Source organism: Girardinichthys multiradiatus, chromosome 10 (genome assembly GCF_021462225.1).
Source record: "Girardinichthys multiradiatus isolate DD_20200921_A chromosome 10, DD_fGirMul_XY1, whole genome shotgun sequence".
Lineage (NCBI taxonomy): Eukaryota > Metazoa > Chordata > Actinopteri > Cyprinodontiformes > Goodeidae > Girardinichthys > Girardinichthys multiradiatus.
The window spans coordinates 12370938-12389282 of record NC_061803.1 but is presented as its reverse complement, the minus strand read 5'-3'; the positions used below and the strand labels follow the sequence as shown (position 1 = coordinate 12389282).

Sequence of the window (18345 nt, the reverse complement as noted above, 5' to 3'; positions counted from 1 at the left end):
AAAAAACACCCCGTTGACCTAGAAATAAAGTGACAGGATGTGAGGGGCCATTTGAGGTGGCACTTCCTCTTTGGCCCCAATCACAGTTGGAAAAAGCCATCAGAATTAAGAGTTTAGCACTTTGCCAAATAGATGGTGATTAACAGTTCCAAAAATGGGTGAAATGGGTCATGTTTGTGTGTGTATCTGTTTTACTGCGTGTGAGGGGTCCATTAGGTTTGTGAGGATCAAAGGCTTGACCCAACAAGATCAACGGTATTTTTTATTGTAAGCTGGAAAAATTAGGTTAGGTTAATAAGGTTTTTAGCTGATGGGTTAGAATAAAGAACCAAAGTAAATTGTACTCCTCAGGTTTCTGGAATATAGAAGTTTAGCTTTTAAATAAAAACAGCAAGTGTAACGATAAAAATTTTTTTTTGCATGTGTATTTTCCCTTTGAGTTGCACAGCAGCTAAACTTACCATCGGATCTGGACAGGACTAAAGTTAGCACCGAATGTTAGCCCCCATCTGTCAACTGATCCCAGTCAAGGGTCAAAGGTTAGGTCCTTCTATGCGCTTGGGTTTCACAGCTCCAAGGCTATTAGATGGATGACATTAAGCTGCTTTAAAATGTGGGACAATGTCGAAGGGAGCAATTAAACATTAAGGGCAAAACGAACTAAAGAGAAGTCTTCTTTCCTTGATATTTTTTCCCACCCACCTACAGCTTTGCAAAAATTATGTAGTATTATATCAAGTATTGTAGCTGACATTCTGCCCAAAATGTTGTAGTGTAATAACCACAAACTTCAATATATATTATTGGGATTTTTCAAATCGATCAATGGAAAGCGGTACATAATTGTGAAGTGGAACAAAATGACAGATTAGTTTCTAGTGTTTTACAATAAAAACATCTAATATTCAAGCCTCTTTTCACTGATGTCCCTAAATAAAATCTCACGCAACCAATTGCTTTCATCTATTTAGCAGAAACTGCCAATTTGTGTTTAATTTAATCTCAGTATAAACCAGGCTGTTCTGTGAACACTTCAGAGGTTTGTTAGAAATCATTAGTGAACAAAGAGCATCATGAAGCCCAACAGACAGGTCTGGGACAAAGTTGTGGAGAGGTTTTGCAGTGATATGGAGTGCACTATAAGTTTGTCATTCCTATTATGAAGCATGGTGGTGGCAGCATCATGCCAGGGGTGTGCTTTTCTTTACCAGACACAGAAAAAATGGTCAGAGCTGATGGTAGGGATAGATGAAGCTAATGGGGATTTAGCTATAATGGAAACTGAAAACAAATGTATTTCACACACAATATTTTTTTATTTGAAAAAAGGGAAAACCATGCTTTATTTTCTCTGTATTTTACAATATTAACCAGTTGGTGGCGATCTATTATATAACATTCTAATAATATGCCTTGAAGTTGTCATTGTGCAGTTGGAAATTGTAGAAGCAGAGTTCAAGTGGTGTAAACACTTTCATGAGACACTGTACTTGGACGTCCAGATGTTCCATGCATGTACAGCCAAGATGTAAGGAAATAAACTAAGTGAGGAAAATGAATATTATTGCAGTGTCAGCGACAGTCTGAGACTGTTAAATCTTGAACAAAACATGGGAGGAAACAGTAAACATTAAAAATGTAACGTGACTTGACAAATCCTACAACGCCCCCATGTGGTAAAAGCTGGAACATAATCAAAATAGTTTTCTTTATTTATCAGCATGGTATCAAACACATGTGGATCTATAGAAGAGTCATCAAATGCCCTAAAGAGGCCAACAGTTTTGAGACTAATGGCTGTGGGACATACTGCAGGTCAGTGTAGGAATGGGTGTTGACAATGCGGGTGGCTCAGGGAGAGACAGAGTGACAGCTGAGGTGAGTCATGTCTATTTTTGTTTAACCCCATGTTTCTGTGAAAAAGAATCCCAGCTAAACAGACATGTTGTACCTACTTGCTGTATTTCATGTTCTATATCAACAGCCAAGTCTGCAGCAAAGGCGTTTCTCTACAACAAAGCACACAAAGATCTTAAATACTCAACTTAAATACTCAAAACTATATAAAATTTAATGATTGCAAGAAAACATTTTTAAATGTGCTATTATGTGATTGCAACAGGCAGAATGTTGCAGATTGTGAAGGTATGTGTCTAACTGGCATCTTTGAAACATGTTTCTTTTCAGTCATGCTGCTTCATCCCTGCTTTCTGTACATGTTTCCTCATTTTCTGCTACATCTTTCTTCAATCATATCCACCATTGCACATCCTCTGTTCCACTTTTTCAATCATTAAACTCAAATCATTCTGCATGATATTTACCAAGCTTTGCTTCGAATTTCTCTAACAACCTCTCTAGATGAGAAAAACAAGAGCTGGGTAAGTAATTAAATGTGATACACATGAATTTGATGCAAACAGATACTGTGATTAAATGTGCAGCTGAATTAATAAAAATCCTCAATATTATCATTACTAAAAATAATAGGTAATTTTAGAGGATTTTAAATTATTTCTCTAGTCCCCCACAGTGTTTATTTCTCATGTCCAGATGAGGATCTGTCTAGTTGGTGGTGGATCCAGGGCGCCATATGCAAGGTTGCAGACCCAAGTTAGAAGTGCTGAACCGTGGCCTGGGGACCCTAGGGGGTTGAGAGCTGCTGGGTGACTGGTATGAGGTGGAAGACCGGTGAGAGGCATTACTGGGACCCAGAGGACTTAGATCTGGGGCACTCTTGAAACTCCTGTTGGAGTGGGGAGCAACAGGGGGCTGAAGTTGGGAAAAACTTGGAGGCTGGGCCGGGATTGAAACTGGAGGTGAGGACAAGGTTGGAAGCTGAGGAAGCGGGGCAGTGGGGGCTGGAGGCAGTGGAGAAGACAGGGGTGAAGAGGCCCACTGAGGCTGGATGGGCTGGTGCAGAGTCTGGTGATGTTCGTGCAGCACGCCTCCAGTAGTGGGTGGGGTAAACTCGTCGGTGTACCTCAGTGGTTCTCCAAGTGTTGTGGCTGATCGAGGTACAATAACTTTAGGGGTGGGTCCTGTGGCAGTCGGAGGCGGCGTTGAGAAGCGCTTTACCTCATAGACTCGAGCTGTCTTTTGAAGACCACCTCTCTGCTGATTAGTATTGGAAAGATCCTGGGGAATCCCACCTCCATAGCTGAACAGCGAGGAGTTAAGCTGGTAAGGCTGGTAGCTCATTATGTCAACAGGTTTGATGCCTGCTTTTTTCCCTTTAGATTTAGTTGTACCAGACTTTGCTACCTCAAGTTTCTTCTGGGCCTTTGGAGGGCAGGAAGGAGACAGTAGGGGGTTGTAGTTGATCGGAGGGGGAGCACGAATGTTGGGCGAGTACTTCCATGCGGCAGGAAGGGAAGGTGTTGGTGAGGGCTCCCTGGTCTGAGCCGGAGAGTAGGGTGCCACAGCAACAGATGGAGAACGCTCTACAACATACCTATCCATCCTGTTCTGTCTGCGGGCAAAAAGCTGACCTCCTTTTCCGGCGAGCTGCATAACCTGAGGAGTCTGTGGTTTAGGAGCTACAGCAGGCGGCTTTGGGCCTCGCTGCGTCTGCATGAAGTTACAAGCCTCTGCCCCAAGCCTTAACCAGTCCTCCTCAGGCCCTGACTCATGACCAGCCTCCCCACCGGGTGCTACTACAGACTCAACACATGGGGCTCTTCCACAATGGTCGTCCATGTTCTGCACCATCGACAGCAAGTCGGGGTTGGGAGAAACATCTTTGCTCTGTAGTGCACTGAACATTGGCTTCTTGCTGCTACGACAACGAGCATCGTGCAAGATGCCGGTGCGAGCGGCCGGGACTGAAATGCGCTGCTCTCGTGTGGCCATTGAGTCATGTGCAGGAGCTTGGGGAGGCAATGTAGAAGAAACTGCATCGGTCGGGTTGATAGACGGGTGAACAGAAGGAGATGGAGAGGGCTGAGTGAGAGGAGGTACAGGGAATGAGTCCTTAGCTAAATCAAAAGAGGGATTTAATGAGGAAATGTGTGGAGCTGAAGTAAATGTGATGGAAGCAGGAGGAGAAAGGTGAGATGGAGGAGAAATGGGTTTTGCAGTAGATGGGTGTATCAGAGAATTTTGATCTGTAGTTGGTGAGAGCAGGGATGAGGATGAAGCATTCACTGCAGGGAGAGAGGGAAATGTTGAAGGAGGAGAGAAAGACAGTAAACGAGCTGATGGAGGAGGGTAAATCGAAGGGGAAGTGTTACTGTTGTTATTTCTCACAGGGATGTACAGAGAGGTGCTGGACACCGCTCTCCTTTCATCTGGCCCTGGTGGAGGTTGTGTTGGTGGGACTGTCATCATGGACACTGCTAAAACAGGCTTGGGTGCCATAGTAAGTGGTGTGGGTTTGGGTTGGGGAGGCCGAAACATTACAGACGTCACAGATGCACGAGATGGGGTTGAGCCGGGGGTGAAAGGTCGTGCAGTGCGGTTCAGAATGCTGGGATTAGGATTAAAACTGGAGTTGCTGATCAAGTCTATGCTAGCTGTGTTATCAGAATTATTCTGGAGCCCATTTTGACTTTGTATGGGTGTCTCGGATGGTGGGCTCAGAACAACACTTGCCCGACTTACGGCAACTGAACCCCCGTTAGTCAAAGCCACAGCTGGAGGAGACATCTGGTTACTGATGGGCTGCTTCGTGAAGCTGTCACTGGCTGAACTCACCAAACCCGAGATGTCCAACCCTGAGCTTTGATTTCCAGAAGTCAAACGTTCTGGTGTTAGATAAGCTGAGAGGTCCACCGCTGCGCTGTGATTGGTGCTTGCTGTTGTTGGAGTAGTTGGTGTTGTTGATGGGCAGGCAGAGCTTCTCCTGTCCAGCAGATCAAGATAACCTGAATCCCACGTAGAGTCAAAAGAGCCCGACAATCCTTCTTCCTCAACCTCTGAGCCACTTAGGATTGAGCTTCCTCCTCCTTCCTCTTCTGTCTCACCTCCCGTCTCCCCCTCTGTCTCCCCTCTGTCTCCCTCAGCTTTCCCAAAGCAGGTCAGTGTGTACTTCTTCGCTCTCTGCCGGCGTTTCTTAAACATAAGAACCCCTTTAGAATTGGGGTTTGGAGCATCAGTCAGCAATGATGCAATGGAGCGGCATTTAGTGCGGGCTTCTTTCACCTGTTTCTCCACCACACTCTCCCCACGCTGCAACTCTGCAAGACAAGAAGCAAAAAATGAGCGAGAGACCAAAATAAATGTCCTGAAACGAGTAAAAACACAGGAGAAAAACAGTAATGGGAGTTCTGATTAATATAAAACAAGCAGTGGGCAACAAAGAACAGAAGCAAGACAGTGTGATAGCTCTCTCTACCTGCTGGTGATGGTTTATTTATACTGTATTATCACAGCAAGGAGCTAGGATGAGAATTCACAGTGACTGACAGCAGAGTGTGCTGTGGATTTAGAGCAAGGAATCCCTGCAGCTCTTCAAAGTTTAGTCACACTGTATCTGCTTCCCAAATTGTGTGTGTGTCCATATGCTGATATATTCCTCACATGGTTGGGATAAACAGTAAATTAGTTTTAAATTTAGATTTGGGAACATGTTGAATGAAGGATAAACCTAAGTTTTAAGATAGACTTCTGAATATGTCACTGTCTTGGCTCTTGAAAACAATGATGAACAAATGCATGTTTCCAGTGACACATTATTACAACACGTACAGTGATGTGAAAATATTCTTGCCCAGTTACGTAATCTTTGCTTTTTGGTCACACTAGTCTTTCAGATTAAACAACTCTTAAAATCAGACAAAAGATTATTTTTTAATGAAGACTTATTAAGGGAAAGGACCTATACAAACCAACCTGGACCTATGTGAAAACACAATTCCCTCCTTTAAGTTATCAATTAACTGTTAAAAGACAGATTTTTGGTTCAATTTCAATAGCAATTCCCAATTTGAATTATTGCATGACATTTAGAATCAAGAAATCACTTAAATAGAACTTGTCTGACATCATGACGTAGGCTAAAAAAGGAAACACAACTAGATCTGTTTCAAAGAAATTTAAGGACAAATGAAAACCTAGGTTATTGACATCTATCTATCAAGGGTTACAAGTCATTTCTAAAGGTGTTCAGACTCAATGTAACCACAGCAAGAACCATTATCCACAGATGAAGAAAAAATGGAACAGGGGTGACCATCCCAGGAATGACCTGCCCTCAAAGCCTACTCCAAAACCATACTTACCACTCGTCCAGGAGATCCCAAAAAATCCCAGAACATCTGAGGACACTGCAGGCCTCTGTGGCCTCAGTTAAGGTCGGTGTTTATGATTCAACAATGTGAAAGTGTCCTGGGAAAAATGGCATCCATGAAAGAGTTCCAAGGTCAAAACCAATGAAGTCCAAAATCAACACAAAACCCTAGGCTCCCATTTCTAAAAAACAACTTGATGATCCCCAAGACTTTGGAGAAAATATTCAGTAGATGATGAGACAAAATGTGAACCTTTTGGAAAGTTTGCATCCCATCACTTAGCATAAAACTAACAGTTTTTCAGAAAAAAGAACAACATACTGACAGTCAGACATGAGGTGGTGAAGTCTGAAGATCTGCTATTGGTTTAGCATAATTGTTAGAACCATGAATTCTGCTCTCTGCCAGAAAATCCTGAAGAAGAATCCTGCCAAATGCGTAAACAGAAGAAGGCCTGACCATCAGTTGTGACCTTAAGTTCAAGAGCCGATGGATTATTCAGCAAGACAATCATCTGAAGCACACCATCAAGTCCACTACTTATTGGAACAAAAACAAAGTGAAGGGTTTGGTGTGGTCTAGTCAAAGTCTGGACTTCAATTCAGTTAAGACTTTGTGGCTTGACAATGAATAGGCAATTAATGATGGAAACCCTCCCACTGTGGCTGACTTTTAAAAATTCTGCAAAGAAGAGTGGGTCAAAATTCATTCATAATGATTGCCAGTTAGGTTTAGAGGGGAATTGCTTTTCACACAGAGCTGGATCAGCTTAAATAACTTTATTCACTTAAAAATGTAATCATTTCATAAAAGCATTTTGTTTTTAATTCAGTTTATCTTCATATGGTAATTTATTTTTGTTTGATGCAATAATGAAAACAAATCTGTGTGGAGGAAAATGCTTTTCCGCAGTTAATCCCTGTGTTTGATTTACAAGGGCTGTTAAAAAATATCTGTCGCTGTCAGACAAAAAACAGTGGAGCAGAGCATTGTTTAGTGTGTTAACTGGGACATAGTCATAACACTAATGTAGGCTGTAAAATCATGAGGAAATGCAGCATGTCATTTTACTGTTCCTGCTTTAAAGTTAGTGTGTTCTTCAGCAAGTACAATACATTTATTTAATTAACCAGCAAATCTTAAATAACTCTGATCATTAACCTGATTGAGACAATTCAGCGAATTATGAATTATGAATATATTAGCCTGTTCAAACTGTGTCCTTGTAATTCAAAACAGGAAAAATTATGCTGGCACTTAAACATTCATCCTTTGCAACAAATCATCTACAGTTATCCCAAGAGTCATTCCAACAGGGGATTAAAATAACTTTAAAACGTATTAATATCTGATTTCATTGTTTGCTGTGAGTTTTAAGCCATTTATATGAAATGCAGCTCATACATCATTTTGGTATGAGTATATCTGATTTTTATTGGAAGCATAGATTACAAAAGTATCACAGAACAGCAGTTAACATTCATGGCATATAAATGAGATAATCTTTAGAAGCATTTAACAAAATAACCTGAAAGAACCGATTTTATCTCCAGAATAAAGGCTGTCAAGAGTCTTACCTGCATAAACAGTGTGTGGAACCCTGTGTCCACCTTTTTCTGAACCTAAACGAGATGTGAGGTTCCTCATCTCACCACTAAGTGTATGAGTGTGTGTGTCAGACCCTCCCACACACACCCTAACAGAGTCCAAATCAGCTCTGAGTGGAGACCCGTTTAGTCACTGTCTCCCTGTTCGTCTCTGTGAGCTCAGCCCATGTAAAGACCTTTGTCTGTTTTCAGCAACCCAAACCAACACATGATGTCAACCCTCTATTTCTGTCCGTCTGTCTGACAGGCATCAAACACCTGTCCGTTCTCTGTCCTAAACACACACACACACACAAAGAGCGGGATACCCCTCACCATATAATTAGATGGCGGTATAACTGTGTGTGCACGTTTATATATGTCTGCAAGAGATGTAGGGTTTAGCGGAAATATTAGCCAAAATTCTTTGCTGTTGGACACAAAGACGCAAAAACTCTGGAACAACAGAGCCAACGATCCTAGACCCAAAGCATGAGTCACTGTGTGTGTTTGTAACATGAGAAAGGGCAGATCTCTGGAGGCCACAGCCACTGTTTGTCCTGGTGTAAAGCCCTCACCCTGCATTAAAGTTATTCACGTCTTTGGGCTCTCGCACTTGACGACAGATCCTTCATTGCAGCAACATTCCCTCCTCAAAACGGAAACTCAGTCAGTGTATAGTTATTCGGTTTAATCAGCTGTCAGCTCGGTTGAAATGATGATTTATCCCAAGAACGTGGAAATAAAACTCCATAAGTTGAAGGAGCAGTTCAGCAAAATATCTTAATACTTAAGAACTGAAAATACGTCTGCTGATGTTCCCCAATGAAGTTTGACTCTTGAGAAAGCTTATCAAAATTAAAACGTTCTGCTGCTGCTGTGTCTTGTAGACTTTTCAGCATGTTTTGTGTGTGTTGTGAAGCCTGAAGACTGAAATGAATATCGAAATATTATGTTCATCCTGTGCGAATAACATATTATTCATCCATTTTCTATAGCCCATTTATGGGTGAGAGGCGGGGTACACCCTGGACAACTCACCAGTCTAAAACAGGGCAAGACAGAAAAACACAGAGACACACAACCATGCACAAACACCCAAAATCTAGAGGGCAATATAGAAAACAAGCATATTTTTCAGACTGTAAGAGGAAGGTGGAGTACCCAGAGAGAACCCACGCATGTACAAGGAGAACACGGAAACTTGATGGAGAGCCCAGGCTGGGATTTGAACTGCTGACCTTCCTGCTGCAAAGCAACAGTGCCAGCGACTGTGTTATGGTTTCCCACAATATTGTTAATGGATTACAATTTCTCCCAATCACCATTTTGGATGTATATATTTTACAGACATTTATACAATATTTTTGTTATCATTATTATTAGTAGTAGTAGTAGTATTTACTGTAGTATTGTTATTGCATTTTCAGCACTATTATTATTGTATGGTGTTATGTTGGTAATATTTTACAATTCACAACAACTGCCATTTTGTAATTTTATATAATTATTATTACTATTATTATTATTACAGTTGTTCAGTCAATCCTGATTCAGGGCCTGATTCAGGGCCATCATTCTATAGTTGCTGAATCTTTGATTATCGTCATGTTTTTGCTAAATTTAGATTTTCTGGCTGTCAAACTCTTATATTTATTAATTTTCTCATATCAAACTAAATAAGTGAACATATGGAATAAACCAGGTACTAAAACTACTGCAAATTAGTTTTTTTTTTATTTTGTAGTAATGGTTTTTTTTTTTTGGGGCTGCACGGTGGCGCAGTTGGTAGCACTGTTGCCTTGCAGCAAGAAGGTCCTGGGTCCGATTCCCGGCCAGGGGTCTTTCTGCATGGAGTTTGCATGTTCTCCCCGTACATGCGTGGGCTCTCACCGGGTACTCCGGCTTCCTCCCACAGTCCAAAGACATGCCTGTTAGGTTAATTGGTAACTCTAAATTGACCTTAGGTGTATGAATGAGTGTGTGCATGGTTGTTTGTGTGTTGCCCTGCGATGGACTGGCGACCTGTCCAGGGTGTACCCTGCCTCTCGCCCATAGACTGCTGGAGATAGGCACCAGCACCCCCGCGACCCACTATGGAATAAGCGGTAGAAAATGACTGACTGACTGACTGGTTTTTTTTTTTGGGTTTATGTGTAAGAATATAAAAGAATATAAAAAAGGTTCCTTTCTCACGTAGGTATAATTTAATTGTGTATTATTTTCTGAAAACTGTATACAGTAATAGACCCTATTTTTTCATTTTCTGTTATTCTGACCCCTGTTATAGTCAGTTGACTCAGATAAAAACAAATTATGACTCCTGAACTAAGTAAATATTAATTACTGGAGTCATATAACTACATTTTCTACTGTAGTTTATGAGAAAATGAGTAAAAAATTACTTTAAATTATTGGTTGTTAAAGTGGGTCAGGTAAAGTCAGTGGAAATTAATTTAAGAAAAATCAGCAAAAAAACCAAAGTGACCCTCTGAAACACTGTTGAACAAATCTAATAACCACTTTAAATGATTACAAGTCTTATATTTAAGCATCAGCAAAAATTACTATTAGATGAGTATTTTAAGCACAGACAGTTTTCTCCTTTAATATTCATCTATCCTATCATCTTTTATGTTTATTTTATTAACACTGTCTACTTTCTTTTTCTTTATTCAACTTCATTGTCTACTCTGCCCCTTAACTTCATCAGAGATCATTCTTGAAACACAACTAGAATTTCATATTGATTAGAATATAAAATAATATTTAAATATTCACATCATATCATCTCTCTGGAAGGTATTTAAATTAACCCAATTATATCTCCATTTATGCACACACAAACAGTGATTCAGACGCTATCCACATACAGAATGTACATATTAAGCTGGTCTATAAATCAGGGCAGTGTCTGCACTCTCAATCAGAAAGCTCCTGCAGCTATAAATACAGCCGCCGAGGCAAATACCCAGAATACTGCCAGGAGAGGAAGAGGGGGGAAGGTGGAGAATCTCTCTGCTGGTATTTGGTATTTCTCACTTGTAAATGTGAACGACTGGATGGTATTAGGTGGTGGCCACCAGAGGGAGATCTAACTAAAGATTTTAGACCAAAATGTGACCATTTTTCTAATCCTATCAGATATCATTTGTTCCCAGCAGACGTTACAGTTGGAACCGGGAGTAGAAACGTCTTTAAAATGTTCTGCGCAACAAACTCAGAGATATATTACAAGAAAACAAAAGCAAAAGAAATACCTCATAAATTAATAAACTGTTGGGGGCAACAGAAATAATGAAAAAAAAACTATTAGCCGGATGCAGAACATGATATTATAGAAGTATGTCTGCAGAACAGAAGTAAAAATTGACTCCCGATGTTGGATCCAGCATAGCTGCTGGACTGGAGCTGCAGCAATAAAATTATGAACTCATTTATCTACAATAAGTTACAAGGTACATAATTTCCTCCATTTATGGATGGATAGATGGATGGATGGATGGATGGATGGATGGATGGATGGATGGATGGATGGATGGATAGATCTTTTAGTCAGTGGAAAATCAAATTTCCTACTTTATCAGATTGCCTGGGTGTCGAAAAAAACGATGTATAAACAGGTTTAATTTGTGCAAAACAACTTGTGTTGGAACAGTACTCACTGGCTTGTCTAGCTTTGTGCATGTAGGTGGTGTAGAGTTCGTCGTTTACCGGGGTGAGCTGTGGTCCCACCATGGGCACCAGATGATGACCAGAGCCCAACTTTAAGGCCTCTTTGGCCCGTTCTGGAGACACCAAAGGGGGGCAGGCTGGTGCAGTGCAACCTCCTGTCTCCTGAAAACCACTGTCTCCCTCTCCCTCTACATCCACAGGGCTCTGATCAGGGGTTGGTGTGAGGGTGCGAGGAGTCAGGGTGTGAGCAGAAGTATTTCTCTCATATTGGTGGGGCAGGTAGATAAGCTCTCTCCGAGGGACACCGGTGAGACCTTGAACATGCCATTGGGTGGTAAATCCTGTGTCTGTGGCACTTTCATACCTTACATCAAACACAGAACACATCAAATGTCAATTTTAAAGCAGAACTTTACTTCAAAATCTGTCATGTTGGCTCAGTTGATAGTAAAGCTCTTGGATTCTCTCTTGTTTAAGGCTTTAGGTATCCATCTCTTACCCGCTCATTTCTGATGTCTCCTCTTCTTGGTTGTCATAACGCGAAGGTGAGCGAGCATGAGGAGATGGTCGGCGTTGACGCCGATGGTGCGTCTGTGAATGTGTGTCTGCGTCGCTGTCTGTTTCACCGTAGTATGCCTCGCTGTCTGGGGGGGATGTAACTCCCCTGGATAACTCAGTGGGGGAGAGAAAGGAGGAACTGTTGTTCAGAAGGGTCGCAGGAGGAGACAGTACCTTGATGGAAGATCGAGGCGATGTACAGCGAGCAGCGCAAGATGAAGAGGTAAATCCAGAGAGGTTCCTGGAGTAAAACAAAAATCAAGCTGTGAAAAGGTAAAACATGGTTTAATTATTTTTCTTGTAATTTGCTATAGCTTTAAATGAATGTGTCCATGTCCTGACCTTCTAACTTTCAGGTTCAGTGTGGAAGTCTCTTCATCTATTATACTCATGGCCTGAGCATGTGTAAGGTCTGCACACATCTGGTCACCAATGGCAATTAGCTCATCGTGCTCCCTCAGTCCGGCTCGGCACGCTTTGCTGCGCCTGCGTACCTGAATAATGTGAAAGGGTTACTGTAGTCTCTGAAATGGGTTTGGGGTCTTTCCAGAGGTCTTCTGTCGGAATTAGCCTAAAAAACTTTAAGATGAATGTTGTAGGAGAAATGCTTCTTAGGAGCTTAACTACATCAGCTCAGTCCTATTGATATGGAGATGTCTCTAGCAGCTTTAGGTCTGGACTTTAACTGGGCCATACTAACACATACTATGATTTAAACCGTGTCTCTCCAGCTCTAACTGTATGTTTATAGGGTCATTGTACTGCTCTGTCCCAGCTTCAAGCCGTTTGCAGCCTCTAACAGGGTTTTTTATTCCTGCACGACTTTGCAATGTTACATCTAAATCTAGTTTTATCACAACACGAATACATCTGCAACAATGTCCTTTAGACACATGAGACAAATGGAGAGATGTTTGGATATAACATACAGCTCTATCTATCTGCAGCATTTCAACATAAACCTCTCTTACCTACTGTTAAGCACAGTGGTGGTGGAAGGGTGATGATATGGGCTCAGGACATTCCGGTCATGGATTTAACCTTAACTCCTCTGTGTGCCAAGGTATTCTAGAGTCAAATGTGAGGCCATCTCTTCAACAGATGAAGCTCGGCCCACACAGGGCCAACAACAGGACAAAAAAGATCCCAAACACAGAGGTACATCTACAACAGAATGGCTACAAAAAGTCAAAAATCATGGCGTTGAAATTATTCAACCAAATTACACCCCTTAAGCTTAAGAGATATTTGCATAATCAAATGTCCACAAATTTTTATGAAATGAAGTGACGTTGTAAAGAAAAGAAAAATTTCTTCACAGCAATGTGAGATACTGGTAAAATTCTGCCGACAGTTATTATATTCATTCATTTATTCTAAAGGTCATTCTAAAGGCTGTTGCAACATGGGATGTACTTACTTTTTTCGCACAGCTTTTCTGTTCAGGCTTCATCTTTGGTCAAAATAAAATCAATAACACTGTGGAACCTGTTGAATGTTTTTATGTATTGAGGTTAAAATCATATACTATTAGGAACATGTCATGTTGTTCTGATATCTAAAAACCTGAAATTGAAAGAAATTTCATTAATCTGTTTGTTATTCTCATCAGTGCGTCAGAGAATAAGCCGCTGCTTGAGGTCAATGGTGTCATCGAACCCTCAGGAAGAATGTTTTTAGAGGTGGGGTGGGGGAGATAGTGGGTATAGATGAGATGGTGAGCACTCCTATCACACTTGGAGCTAAAAGTAGACGATAAGGTCGTCCCATCTGCTGTTTTAATATGACCAGGGTAAGGTTGATTGATCTTTTTTGTTCTTTCCCACTTGGAGGCAAAGGTACAGAACATCATAAAAGGGGGAATTTGAACAGCTGCGTGAAGCAAGTGAGCATGTCTGTCACCCACCATGTGTCCCACCCATATTTCCAAACTAAAAACTTACTCGAAGAATGTAAAACATTCCTAGACAGAGATAGAGAGAGATAGGTTCTACTGCGGTGGGAGACACTTATAAAGGAAACAACAAATAATGCTGAAATTATAAGCTGAAGAAAAAAGAAAATGTGTTGAAAGTGTTTGAGTATGTGTGTTTAAGTCCGTATTTGTGTGTGTGAGAACAAGAGGTCTGGCTTTTTCCATTCTCAGCTACCAGCTGCTCTCAAACGTGCTATTCTGATCCTCCGGTTTTAGCTTCGTTCTCAGCTGAGCTTATCTGAGGAATGCCTAACTACACATAACACACACAGCAAGAAGGAACACAGATTAATCTCCAAATGAAGGTGATTTTATCATCTCGAAAAGACCGGCAGTAGAGATAAATTTGGTGTTGGAGCTAATCTGCCAACATTTAAGAGGTTTGGAGATCCCACAAGTGATTGGTCGACTTTTATCATCAGTGTCAAAGGGGGCACGTTCCTGCTTCCAGCTCATTAGATTAATGGCCCTCAAACTGTGGTACAAGTACCACTGGAGGTACTCAGGTTTCCTTCAGTGGTAATTTTGGTCTTATTTGCATTATTTACTTAATTGTAACAAAGTCGGACCAGGAATAAGTGCTGGTGGCTACTTATGTTACGTTCCATTTGCCTCTAAAGTCTCAATTTAGATATATCACTAATACTTAAATAAACTTTTTGGTTTATTTTTCAGTGTCTGATATTAAATCACACTAAACTTTAACATTTTTAGCTCAGTTAGGATTGCCAAAATAATTTATATTAGTTAACTCCCAGAATATTAAAAGAGAGCATTTTCCTAAAAAGATTGTTTGCTACTTTCTTCAAATTCCAAAGTTTATTTACACAACATTAATATGTCTATAAACAATTTGGGAAGGTTGGAAGTTGATGTCATAGCTTTGCAATCTTCTGATAGGGATTTGAGTAAAAAGGAGGTGGTTCTGTGAAACTAGTCAGGAAGGGCGCAGATACTGTGTCCCCGAAATCAAAGCATTTTGGTGCAAAATATACTTATTAACCCAATAGGTATCATGGTGGGGGGAGTTTTGCTTGAGGAGGGATTGATTTGCTTTCTCAAAATGTCATTGGGAGAACAGAACATTTTGTTGGAATATTGAAGCAGCATATAAAGACATCCATCAGGAAATTAAAGGTAGGGTACAAATGGGTCTTACAAATAGACAATGGCCCCAAGCATACTGTTACATTCGTTACAAAGTGGCTAAAGAATAACAAATTCAAAGTTTTAGAATGGCCATCACAATGTTTGTTTTCCCCTGGTAAATTAAATCAATGCTCTGAAATTTTCACATAGTATTCATTTGTGACATCATTTGCAAAAGTAGTATGATATCATGCACAATTCTTTTGTCTATCTTTTGTGGTTTCCTTCCGAGGACTCTGACTTACTGTAATATTTTAAAGACGAATGTTTTGTTGTCTACTGGTTGCAACGTTTTGTTGAGACTTTACCAGGAATTTTAGCTGGTGCACAGAACATATGCTATATTGCCAAAACTATTTATCTGTTTTTACATGTACGTGAACTTTGATGACATCCTATTCTTAATCTATAGGATTGTTGATGGACCCACCAACCCTACAGCAACTTTAACTATTCTGCAAACATCTTGCACAAGGTTTAGGAGGTTTGTTCATAATTAGATGAGAAAACCAGAAATTAACCCTCCACTCTTAACTCATCCAAAGGTGTTCAAGAGGGTTGAGGTCAGAAATGTGTACAGGCCAGTCAAGTGTCTCCACAACAAACTGCCCCAGTAAAATTGGTCTGGTAGCACCTATAGTTACCAGGCTAACTGATAACAGCAATACAAGTTAATAAAGTATTTCTCGACTGCATTCTGTACTCAATCACCAGAGCAACATTTCGACTAAAGAAAGTTGTTTAGTAGCGCATGTGTGACTGATTTCATTCTTAAAAAATGCTTTAAATTATACAAATTGATAAAAGTGCAAATAAGAAGATTTTCTTGTTGTTTTTACATGTTTTATATGCAAGGCAGCCATACTGGATTTTGACTTCAGGGTTTTTTTTCCACTTTGAATTATTACTTCTAGGTACCTTTCTCTTAATTTTTCAACATTCAAACTTGAAGATTTTGACGTTTAGGCATATAGAACATATGCCTAACATTGCCAACATTGCCATATGCAATTAAACCACCTCAGTAAAGTGCCAATAAATGTGATTTTTTTTATTCTTCTCTCCTTTTCTTCCTTTTATCACAACAAAATAAAAAATAAAAACAAGTCCCGTGGTACAACCATTTAAAAAAAATGCAGTGTTTATTGGGGTGTTACTTGTTCTAAAATATTTGAGAACCCCTGTATTAGAACATTCTGGACTGTAAGCAAATGTAGATGTGTATAATATGTCAGGTCTTCATTAAAACACAAAGACAGCAGCAATTTTGTGTGGATTATATGTGTTCTCACTCTTGTAGTATTTATCAATAATCTTTGACAGTGTTCTTTCAAAATTTTCCTACTGCTCTCCATCTAGATCATATCTCAGCCAACATAAGGCTCCACAAAGCTGACCCAGAAACACAATTGTACAACAGCTGAAGTTTAATTTAAACTGGGTAGCAATCTTAGCATAAACTGTAAACATTTGAAAATCCCAAAACCCAACTCATACAACCTGCCTGAGATGTTTCTTGTCTACTGTACCTTTGCCACCTGTAGAGGCTTTTGCTGCTCCACTCCTCCTTGCAGTCTGAATCCCCATGGAGCTCCTCCTGAGAGGCAGACCACGATCTCTTCCGCAACCATCTCTGCTCCCAAACCACCAATTGAGTATGTACGAATGTATGTGGGAGTCTGTCCTCTTCTTTCTCAGTTCTTCGCACTCTGAAGGAATCAAAGACTGTCTCTGATTGCTCTCCAGATCACCCCACCCTTTCATTGCTAACACTGGAATGCAGCATCAAGGGGGGGCTTCAGTGTGGATGTGTGTGTTGTTTGTGTGTAGTGTGATCGTCATCCTCCTGTGTATTTGACACTTGCCATGTCAGTCTCAAGCACCACGTACAGGAGGGGATGCTTGCTGATATACACTCCAGAAATAACCACCAGCCCTGACCTCTTCAACACAGCCAGCCTGTCGAGGAGCGGTGGTGCAGATTTCCCCTCATTTCCCCACGGCATCATTTACTCTGCGAGCATAAAAGAAAGAAGGAGGGGAATAAAAGGAAATTTTGGATTTAAAACTGTATTTTTGATGATAAAATGTATATTGCCATGCAGAAGTATTCACACCTCTTGAACGTTTTTGTGTTTTGTCACAGTGGAAACACAAACTTGTAGTATTTAATTTGGATGTTGAAGTAGTGTGTTGTTCAATGTGAAGTGGAATAATATTAATAAAGGTTTTTTACCTAAAAGTGTTTTACCTGAAAAGTGTGGCATGCATTTGTATGCAGCCTCTTTACTTTATACCTCTACATAAAATCTAGTACAAAAATTGACTTCAGGAATCACCTAATTTGTAAATAATAATATAATATGTATGCAGTTTAGTCCATATACTTTGTATATATTTCACCACTGCAAACCTACCAATGCATGGCCATCCATCTCACCCGACAGGCCGAGCAAGAAGACCATCGATCAAAGGAGCAACCAAGAGGCCCATGGTGACTCTGGAGGAGCTAGAAATATCCATAAAGGTGGAGGAATTTCAATGGTAGATTGTTGATCGGGGGCGCCAGGGCACCGTCCATACCAAAATTGCTGGATAAAACCATAAACACAAGATAAATTACAAAATAAAGATAATTATCACTGTTTAGTCATAAAATGTGTCTGACTTTTGATTTTTAAGCCTTCCCATTTCATTTTTTGTTTAATTTGGGTTATTTCTAAGTGCATACCTAAATACCACATCTTCTATTACAATGTCCTGTATTTCAAAGAGTTAATGATGCTAAGGACCCCAGGGCCTTTGGAAAAGAAACAGGCCCTCATCACCACAGATCCCACACCATACATAACCCTTTGTAATTAACTAATAATCAGTAGACAAACCAGATGTTTTCTGAATTTAATTGATTGCCCTAGAATTAATTTAGGCGGAAGTAAAAGTGGCTTATATAATACAAATACACGCCACAATTTTCAGATTTTTATTTTTAAAAATAAGTTTAATTTCATGTGTCAGTTTTCTTTCCACTTTAAATTTATGTTCTAGTTTGTGTTGGCTTGAGATAAAACAACTTATACCGTGACAAAATGTGAAAACGTTTAAAGGGTATGAACACTTTTACAATAGTTATACGGTGAACCGAACCAACTGATTCAACTCCCGGGAAAAG

General features: G+C 40.3%; 1 protein-coding gene across 1 annotated transcript; it reads right to left on the bottom strand.

Annotated features, from left to right (window-relative positions):
• Nucleotides 1-1294: 1294 nt before the first annotated feature.
• On the bottom strand, nt 1295-16913 carry LOC124874637 (synaptopodin 2-like protein). Its single transcript, XM_047376073.1, has 5 exons — nt 16703-16913; nt 12392-12543; nt 11991-12290; nt 11482-11855; nt 1295-5177 (listed from the first exon to the last, which is right to left on the bottom strand). The coding sequence occupies exons 1-5, from the start codon at nt 16802-16804 to the stop codon at nt 2566-2568; spliced, it is 3540 nt and encodes a 1179-aa protein (XP_047232029.1). The 5' UTR covers nt 16805-16913; the 3' UTR covers nt 1295-2565.
• Nucleotides 16914-18345: the final 1432 nt, after the last annotated feature.